The sequence below is a fragment of the Oncorhynchus nerka genome, linkage group LG10, assembly GCF_034236695.1.
Source record: "Oncorhynchus nerka isolate Pitt River linkage group LG10, Oner_Uvic_2.0, whole genome shotgun sequence".
In the NCBI taxonomy this organism is placed as follows: domain Eukaryota; kingdom Metazoa; phylum Chordata; class Actinopteri; order Salmoniformes; family Salmonidae; genus Oncorhynchus; species Oncorhynchus nerka.
In genome coordinates, this window is record NC_088405.1 from 100300170 (window position 1) to 100310585 (window position 10416).

Sequence of the window (10416 nt, forward strand, 5' to 3'; positions counted from 1 at the left end):
TCCTCCCCTCAGTGTTGGTTTGTTCTCCACAGGGCTGTCCGTCCTCCCCTCAAAATGTTGGTTTGTTCTCCACAGGGCCTCCTCTCATAGTGTTGGTTTGTTCTCCACAGGGCCTCCTCTCATAGTGTTGGTTTGTTCTCCACGGGCTGTCCATCCTCCTCTCATAATGTTGGTTTGTTCTCCACAGGGCTGTCCGTCCTCCCCTCATAGTGTTGGTTTGTTCTCCACAGGGCCTCCCCTCATAGTGTTGGTTTGTTCTCCACAGGGCTGTCCATCCTCCCCTCATAGTGTTGGTTTGTTCTCCACAGGGCTGTCCATCCTCCCCTCATAGTGTTGGTTTGTTCTCCACAGGGCTGTCCCTCCTCCCCTCATAGTGTTGGTTTGTTCTCCACAGGGCTGTCCGTCCTCCTCTCATAATGTTGGTTGGTTCTCCATAGGGCTGTCCATCCTCCTCTCATAGTGTTGGTTTGTTCTCCACAGGGCTGTCCATCCTCCCCTCATAATGTTGGTTTGTTCTCCACAGGGCTGTCCATCCTCCTCTCATAGTATTGGTTTGTTCTCCACAGGGCTGTCCATCAAATCAAATCAAATCAAATGTATTTATATAGCCCTTCGTACATCAGCTGATATCTCAAAGTGCTGTACAGAAACCCAGCCTAAAACCCCAAACAGCAAGCAATGCAGGTGTAGAAGCACGGTGGCTAGGAAAAACTCCCTAGAAAGACCAAAACCTAGGAAGAAACCTAGAGAGGAACCAGGCTATGTGGGGTGGCCAGTCCTCTTCTGGCTGTGCCGGGTGGAGATTATAACAGAACATGGCCAAGATGTTCAAATGTTCATAAATGACCAGCATGGTCGAATAATAATAAGGCAGAACAGTTGAAACTGGAGCAGCAGCACAGTCAGGTGGAAGTTGAAACTGGAACAGCAGCATGGCCAGGTGGACTGGGGACAGCAAGGAGTCATCATGTCAGGTAGTCCTGGGGCATGGTCCTAGGGCTCAGGTCAGTTGAAACTGGAACAGCAGCATGGCCAGGTGGACTGGGGACAGCAAGGAGTCATCATGTCAGGTGGTCCTGGGGCATGGTCCTAGGGCTCAGGTCCTCCGAGAGAGAGAAAGAAAGAGAGAAGGAGAGAATTAGAGAAAGCACACTTAGATTCACACAGGACACTGAATAGGACAGGAGAAGTACTCCAGATATAACAAACTGACCCCAGCCCCCCGACACATAAACTACTGCAGCATAAATACTGGAGGCTGAGACAGGAGGGGTCAGGAGAAACTGTGGCCCCATCCAATGACACCCCCGGACAGGGCCAAACAGGAAGGATATAACCCCACCCACTTTGCCAAAGCACAGCCCCCACACCACTAGAGGGATATCTTCAACCACCAACTTACCATCCTGAGACAAGGCTGATAATGTTGGTTAGTTCTCCACAGGGCCTCCTCTCATAGTGTTGGTTTGTTCTCCACAGGGCTGTCCATCCTCCTCTCATAATGTTGGTTTGTTCTCCACAGGGCTGTCCATCCTCCCCTCATAATGTTGGTTTGTTCTCCACAGGGCTGTCCATCCTCCTCTCATAGTGTTGGTTTGTTCTCCACAGGGCTGTCCATCCTCCCCTCATAGTGTTGGTTTGTTCTCCACAGGGCTGTCCATCCTCCCCTCATAGTGTTGGTTTGTTCTCCACAGGGCTGTCCATCCTCCTCTCATAGTGTTGGTTTGTTCTCCACAGGGCTGTCCATCCTCCCCTCATAGTGTTGGTTTGTTCTCCACAGGGCTGTCCATCCTCCTCTCATAATGTTGGTTTGTTCTCCACAGGGCTGTCCGTCCTCCCCTCATAGTGTTGGTTTGTTCTCCACAGGGCCTCCCCTCATAGTGTTGGTTTGTTCTCCACAGGGCTGTCCATCCTCCTCTCATAGTGTTGGTTTGTTCTCCACAGGGCTGTCCATCCTCCTCTCATAGTGTTGGTTTGTTCTCCACAGGGCTGTCCATCCTCCCCTCATAGTGTTGGTTTGTTCTCCACAGGGCTGTCCATCCTCCCCTCATAGTGTTGATTTGTTCTCCACAGGGCCTCCTCTCATAGTGTTGGTTTGTTCTCCACAGGGCTGTCCATCCCCCCTTCATAGTGTTGGTTTGTTCTCCACAGGGCTGTCCATCCTCCTTTCATAGTGTTGGTTTGTTCTCCACAGGGCTGTCCATCCTCCTCTCATAGTGTTGGTTTGTTCTCCACAGGGCTGTCCATCCTCCTCTCATAGTGTTGGTTTGTTCTCCACAGGGCTGTCCATCCTCCCCTCATAGTGTTGGTTTGTTCTCCACAGGGCTGTCCATCCTCCCCTCATAGTGTTGATTTGTTCTCCACAGGGCCTCCTCTCATAGTGTTGGTTTGTTCTCCACAGGGCTGTCCATCCTCATCTCATAATGTTGGTTTGTTCTCCACGGGGCTGTCCATCCTCCTCTCATAGTGTTGGTTTGTTCTCCACAGGAATGTCCGTCCTCACATCATAATGTTGGTTTGTTCTCCACAGGGCTGTCCATCCTCCTCTCATAGTGTTGGTTTGTTCTCCACAGGGCTGTCCGTCCTCCTCTCATAATGTTGGTTTGTTCTCCACAGGGCTGTCCATCCTCCTCTCATAGTGTTGGTTTGTTCTCCACAGGGCTGTCCATCCTCCTCTCATAATGTTGGTTTGTTCTCCACAGGGCTGTCCATCCTCATCTCATAGTATTGGTTTGTTCTCCACAGGGCTGTCCATCAAATCAAATCAAATTTATTTATATAGCCCTTCGTACATCAGCTGATATCTCAAAGTGCTGTACAGAAACCCAGCCTAAAACCCCAAACAGCAAGCAATGCAGGTGTAGAAGCACGGTGGCTAGGAAAAACTCCCTAGAAAGACCAAAACCTAGGAAGAAACCTAGAGAGGAACCAGGCTATGTGGGGTGGCCAGTCCTCTTCTGGCTGTGCCGGGTGGAGATTATAACAGAACATGGCCAAGATGTTCAAATGTTCATAAATGACCAGCATGGTCGAATAATAATAAGGCAGAACAGTTGAAACTGGAGCAGCAGCACAGTCAGGTGGACTGGGGACAGCAATGAGTCATCATGTCAGGTAGTCCTGGGGCATGGTCCTAGGGCTCAGGTCAGTTGAAACTGGAACAGCAGCATGGCCAGGTGGACTGGGGACAGCAAGGAGTCATCATGTCAGGTAGTCCTGGGGCATGGTCCTAGGGCTCAGGTCAGTTGAAACTGGAACAGCAGCATGGCCAGGTGGACTGGGGACAGCAAGGAGTCATCATGTCAGGTGGTCCTGGGGCATGGTCCTAGGGCTCAGGTCCTCCGAGAGAGAGAAAGAACGAGAGAAGGAGAGAATTAGAGAAAGCACACTTAGATTCACACAGGACACTGAATAGGACAGGAGAAGTACTCCAGATATAACAAACTGACCCCAGCCCCCCGACACATAAACTACTGCAGCATAAATACTGGAGGCTGAGACAGGAGGGGTCAGGAGAAACTGTGGCCCCATCCGATGACACCCCCGGACAGGGCCAAACAGGAAGGATATAACCCCACCCACTTTGCCAAAGCACAGCCCCCACACCACTAGAGGGATATCTTCAACCACCAACTTACCATCCTGAGACAAGGCTGATAATGTTGGTTAGTTCTCCACAGGGCCTCCTCTCATAGTGTTGGTTTGTTCTCCACAGGGCTGTCCATCCTCCTCTCATAGTGTTGGTTTGTTCTCTACAGGGCTGTCCATCCTCCCCTCATAATGTTGGTTTGTTCTCCACAGGGCTGTCCGTCCTCCTCTCATAATGTTGGTTTGTTCTCCACAGGGCTGTCCATCCTCCTCTCATAGTGTTGGTTTGTTCTCCACAGGGCTGTCCATCCTCCCCTCATAATGTTGGTTTGTTCTCCACAGGGCTGTCCATCCTCCCCTCATAATGTTGGTTGGTTCTCCACAGGGCTGTCCGTCCTCCTCTCATAATGTTGGTTGGTTCTCCATAGGGCTGTCCGTCCTCCTCTCATAATGTTGGTTTGTTCTCCACAGGGCCTCCTCTCATAGTGTTGGTTTGTTCTCCACAGGGCCTCCTCTCATAGTGTTGGTTTGTTCTCCACAGGGCTGTCCATCCTCCTCTCATAATGTTGGTTTGTTCTCCACGGCGCTGTCCGTCCTCCTCTCATAATGTTGGTTGGTTCTCCACAGGGCTGTCCGTCCTCCTCTCATAATGTTGGTTTGTTCTCCACAGGGCTGTCCATCCTCCTCTCATAGTGTTGGTTTGTTCTCCACAGGGCTGTCCATCCTCCCCTCATGCCTCTCTCATAAGTTCCACTTTGTGAACATCAATAAAACCTGGACTGAAGCTCAGAGTTACTGCAGACAGAACCACACTGACCTGGCCTCCATAGACGACATGGCAGATATGAACAGACTCATAAATACAGTAGAGGCTGAGTTATTGACTGAACCAGCCTGGATAGGGTTGTATAACACCAGCTGGAGGTGGTCTCTGGGAGACACAGAATTAGGGACGAAGATGTTTTGGGAAAAAGGCCAACCAGATAATAGAAACAACAATGAGTCCTGTGTGTGGATGCAAAATGGGCTTTGGCATGATGCGAACTGTGGTAAACGACATCATTTTGTCTGCTATGGTGAGTTCCCCTTTCAGTCATCTCCCTGTCAGTCATCTCCCCTGTCAGTCATCTCCCTGTCAGTCATCTCCCTGTCAGTCATCTCCCTGTCAGTCATCTCCCCTGTCAGTCATCTCCCTGTCAGTCATCTCCCTGTCAGTCATCTCCCTGTCAGTCATCTCCCTGTCAGTCATCTCCCTGTCAGTCAGCTCCCTGTCAGTCAGCTCCCCTGTCAGTCAGCTCCCCTGTCAGTCATCTCCCTGTCAGTCATCTCCCTGTCAGTCATCTCCCTTATCCGTCATCTCCCCTGTCAGTCATCTCCCTGTCAGTCATCTCCCTGTCAGTCATCTCCCTGTCAGTCAGCTCCCCGTCAGTCATCTCCCCTGTCAGTCATCTCCCTGTCAGTCATCTCCCCTGTCAGTCATCTCCCCTGTCAGTCATCTCCCTGTCAGTCATCTTCCTGTCAGTCATCTCCCCTGTCAGTCATCTCCCCTGTCAGTCAGCTCCCTGTTAGTCAACTCCCGTGTCAGTCAACTCCCGTGTCAGTCAACTCCCCTGTCAGTCAGCTCCCTGTCAGTCATCTCCCTGTCAGTCATCTTCCCTGTCAGTCATCTCCCTGTCAGTCAACTCCCCTGTCAGTCATCTCCCTGTCAGTCATCTCCCTGTCAGTCATCTCCCCTGTCAGTCATCTCCCTGTCAGTCATCTCCCTGTCAGTCATCTCCCCTGTCAGTCATCTCCCTGTCAGTCAGTCATCTCCCTGTCAGTCATCTCCCCTGTCAGTCAGTCAGTCATCTCCCTGTCAGTCATCTCCCTGTCAGTCATCTCTCCTGTCAGTCATCTCCCTGTCAGTCATCTCCCTGTCAGTCATCTCCCTGTCAGTCATCTCCCCTGTCAGTCATCTCCCCTGTCAGTCATCTCCCTGTCAGTCATCTCCCTGTCAGTCATCTCCCCTGTCAGTCATCTCTCCTGTCAGTCATCTCCCTGTCAGTCATCTCCCTGTCAGTCATCTCCCCTGTCAGTCATCTCCCCTGTCAGTCATCTCCCCTGTCAGTCATCTCCCCTGTCAGTCATCTCCCTGTCAGTCATCTCCCTGTCAGTCATCTCCCTGTCAGTCATCTCCTGTCAGTCATCTCCCCTGTCAGTCATCTCCCCTGTCAGTCATCTCCCCTGTCAGTCATCTCCCTGTCAGTCATCTCCCCTGTCAGTCATCTCCCCTGTCAGTCATCTCCCCGTCAGTCATCTCCCCGTCAGTCATCTCCCCTGTCAGTCATCTCTCCTGTCAGTCATCTCCCTGTCAGTCATCTCCCCTGTCAGTCATCTCCCCTGTCAGTCATCTCCCCTGTCAGTCATCTCCCCTGTCAGTCATCTCCCTGTCAGTCATCTTCCTGTCAGTCAACCTTTTCACTGTCAGTCATCTCCCTGTCAGTCATCTCCCCTGTCAGTCATCTCCCCTGTCAGTCATCTCCCCTGTCAGTCATCTTCCTGTCAGTCAACCTTTTCACTGTCTTTCCTTCCATCTTTCTGGTTGTCAACCAGTCAAACACCAAAGAGTTTGGATTCAGTCAACAGATTGATATTTTATTTATTATTATTTATTCTACCGGTTTATTTCCAGACATGTGTTTGTCTGTATGAACTTGTCTTTATTGTATCATGTTTATTTATATCTCTTCTCTTCTTATATTCCTTCTGTTCTTTCAAATAGACACAAATCGCACTAGTCTCACTAGTCAGTACATCCTCGTCACTGAAAATAAGACTTGGAGTGAGGCTCAGCGCTACTGTCAGAAGAACCATAAGGACCTGGCCAGTGTGAGGGATGTAACAGAGAATATCACCATACATGAGGCCATACAGAACACCAAGAAGGCAAGTTCACTTCACTTCAACTAATTTGTTTTGCATTTTGAGCACCGTGTTAAAAACATAATCAGCATTTGCAAAACATTGACAGGAAGAGGTGGTGTGGATCGGCCTGTATAGAGACTGGAGGTGGTCTGACCAGAGTGGCTCAACCTTCAGAAACTGGATGGCAGGCGAGCCAAACGGGGCAGATGAGAGAGGAGAGCACTGTGTGGAAGTTAAGTTCCCATCTGGAGAGTGGAATGATCACCTCTGTGTCACCGAAAATCATTTTATCTGCTATGATGGTGAGGGGAGAAGGTTAGATACATATTCATAAAACAAATGTAAATTTACTTTAGAATGACAGTTATTTGGTGAATATTTAGCATGAATCTCCATATCCGTCTCTTCCTCCAGATAAACTGGTTCTGGTCTCAGAGAACAAGACGTGGTCAGAAGCCCTGAGGTACTGCAGAGACCGGAACATGGAGCTGGTGTCTGTCCACAACCACAGCATCCAGCACTGGGTCCGACAGAAAGCCAAGATGGCCTCCAGTCCCTTCGTCTGGCTGGGCCTGAGGTACACCTGCACTCTGGAATTCTGGTTCTGGGTCAATGGAGAAGAGTCCTGCTACCACAACTGGGCCCACGGGGAGGGCTACAACACCAGCAAGGACCAGTATGGGAACACGGGGGCCATAGAGAGAGATGGGGGGAAGTGGGTCGGCCTGCCTGAGACTGACAAATTCAACTTCATCTGCAGCAAGAGGGATGGTCAGATTTAATCAGTTTTTTAATCTCTCTCTCAATTCAATTAAATGTGCTTTATTGGCATGACTTAACAATGTACATATTGCAAAAGCTTACTTTGGATATTTACAATATTAAAATAATAAAATCACAAATGTCAACGTGACAACAATAACCAAGGGTCACAATAACCAACACATTGAACAATAACAATAAGCATAGAGTAGAGGACATGTGCAGGTTGATTGGTCTGTCAGACTCTGTCTCTCATCTTATAGCAGGCAGCAATGTAGTGCGCTGCCAACCAACAGCTCTCTGCGTCCTCCCCCAACAGGACGGGTAGCTTACCCTCATCAGAGAGGTCTTTGAAACCTTGAATAAGGGCTTCAAATTTTGGGAAATGACACTCTCTAATTGTTTTGATATTTTTGACATTTTGTCAGGAAATGCAGCTCCATCTCAGGTTCTGCAGTGGTTGCACAGCCTTTCCTCTACAGGGAGCCAGGTTTTCCTGTGTCTACCCTTCTCAATGGCAAGGCTGTGCTCACTGAGCCTGTACTTTGTCAAGGGTTTTCTAAGGTTTTGATCAGTAACCATGGTCAAATATTTAACCACGGTGTACTGTCGATTTAGAGCCAGTTAGCACTGCATTGTGCTTTGTGTTTGTGCTTCCTAATAATTAATGTCGCTTTTTAAAACTGTTATGTAATTTGGTTAATTCTGATTGATTGGATGTTCTGGTCCTGAGGCTTCAGTGTGTTTGTAGAACAGGTTTGTGAACTCTCTCTCTGTGTCTCTCTCTCTCTCTATTTCATTAATCTTTAAAAAAATATATATATATTTCTGTAATACAGTGTAGTGGAACACAAAAAGGATCTCCCCCCAGACCCGCCTTTCATCCCGACTCAACAAATACCCATGAAAGACATGACAGTACCGGATGAGCTACCCGCCTGGACTATGTCACCCCCTGAAGAACCAAGCTTCCAAACAGCAGAACCTGACTGGTATCAACTGGCTCCGCCCATGGTAGAAGGAGAATCTGCTGGCTGGGAAAATCTATTAGAGTCATTATTGCTTGAATAGGCTGGACTCTATAAGAGGAAGGTAGCGCTTTAAGCTATGTAGGAAGTACATCCTTATATGGGTATGAACAGATGTATGTACTAGCCAACCGAAACAGGAAATAATATTGGGAGGAAGTAGTAGGTAATAACAGGACACCTAGGGGATTTTGGACGGTGAAAAAAGGTATATATAGAGAAACTGCCGATACTTCAGCGCTGACTTCTTGAATTCTGAATTCATAGAGACAACCATTTGAACCAGGTATTGGTGCCTGGCTCATCTCTAGATTCTAACTCTATTGAATTTGGACTAGATTCTTGTGCTGAGACTCCTTGTGTTCCTATCTATTCCAAACCATTACTACTGGCAGTGTGTGGTTCTTGAGGCTTTGTCCACTATATGACAGTCCCTGCTTTGTGATCGCCTGACCAAGGTCTAATCACCGGCATTACTGGAAATAGTTTGGCATCCCGAGACAGGACTTAAACACTGAACCCAGGGGTTTTTCGTTGGAGGATAGTGAAACATCAGTAGACGATCAGTTGACCAAGAACGACTCTAGTTTCCTCATTCAATATAACTTGAATCCAATTTAGTTAAAATAACGAATCCAATTCAACCTCTCGGCAGTTAGAGGGGAGTCGCTACACTAAACTACATTTCTCAAATTCTGACCGATTGAAACTCTGCTCCTGATCTCGTGGGTCTCCTCCTCCTCCTCTCTCAAAGGTAATTAAATAACTATTACAAGCATTTAATATAGAGATAAGTGTTATCATTGTACCAGGCATTTTATAGAGCATTAAGTCATTTGCATGTTTTTGATTAACGCTGTGTGTGACCGAGCAACAAATGGTCTATTTTGAAGTGTGTTTGATTGTAAAAGACAAAAAACAGAGTGTTTTCTAAAATAAACGGTAGTCTTATTTTGTCTCGAGCAAAAGGTTCTCTCAAAGACAGTTAACGGCACGGGAGATAACAACTCTGACACTCCCCGCTACCGGGACACTGGAAACGGGGATCAATGCTCTATGACAGAATGAGTTACCATTAAAAGACAAAGAGGAAGGTGTGTCCAGTAGTGATTCATTTAATTGTCTTATCGATCTATCTAAGTTTTATTTTCCAAGCGATACATAGCCGACGGGCAGAGTAGTGAGACTAAGTTGACTAAAGGTCTTCACACTTTAAACTAGATACATCACAGAGGGGAAATACTCAACCACAGGGAAATCATACAGAGACTGGTAGGACTAGTGCTTAATAACAACTCAAGGACCAATTAGTGGTGAAGCAAAGAGTCTAGAGGATAAAGGTGGGGTTCACACATCCCAGCTAGAGCTAGACCATTGAGAGTGACAAGGCAAAAGACCTCTCTACGCGGACAACGCTTCGATATAGAAAGAGAGGCAGGGCTACGCGAGCGGTCCTGGTTATACCGATATAACCTGAAGTATCTATAGTGCCCTGTCCAATCCAGGGAACGGGACGCTAACCACCTCTAGCACCCCGCTGCCGGCCAAGGGGCGGGGCTGAAGGTTTCGTATCGCGACAACAGATTACTAAAACCAGACCCTGATCTCTGGACCAGCTGAATCCTACAGCCCAACACATTGTTCCTGATATCTGGACCAGCTGAACCCTACAGCCCAACACATTGTTCCTGATATCTGGACCAGCTGAACCCTACAGCCCAACACATTGTTCCTGACCCTGATATCTGGACCAGCTGAATCCTACAGCCCAACACATTGTTCCTGACCCTGGTATCTGGACCAGCTGAATCCTACAGCCCAACACATTGTTCCTGACCCTGATATCTGGACCAGCTGAATCCTACAGCCCAACACATTGTTCCAGACCCTGATATCTGGACCAGCTGAATCCTATAGCCCAACACATTGTTCCTGATATCTGGACCAGCTGAACCCTACAGCCCAACACATTGTTCCTGATATCTGGACCAGCTGAACCCTACAGCCCAACACATTGTTCCTGACCCTGGTATCTGGACCAGCTGAATCCTACAGCCCAACACATTGTTCCTGATATCTGGACCAGCTGAATCCTACAGCCCAACACATTGTTCCTGATATCTGGACCAGCTGA

The 10416-nt window shown here is 48.3% G+C and overlaps 1 protein-coding gene across 1 annotated transcript in view; it reads left to right on the forward strand.

Moving 5' to 3' along the window:
• Positions 1 to 9369, forward strand: part of LOC115127019 (macrophage mannose receptor 1-like) — a 50713-nt gene extending 41344 nt beyond the window's left edge. The window contains exons 4-7 of the mRNA XM_065023434.1: positions 4302 to 4664; positions 6350 to 6525; positions 6599 to 6794; positions 6907 to 9369. Coding sequence (XP_064879506.1) covers positions 4302 to 4664; positions 6350 to 6525; positions 6599 to 6794; positions 6907 to 7274 — 1103 coding nt within the window. The 3' untranslated portion in view covers positions 7275 to 9369. The remainder of the gene's footprint in view (positions 1 to 4301; positions 4665 to 6349; positions 6526 to 6598; positions 6795 to 6906) is intronic.
• The last annotated feature ends 1047 nt before the right edge of the window (positions 9370 to 10416 follow it).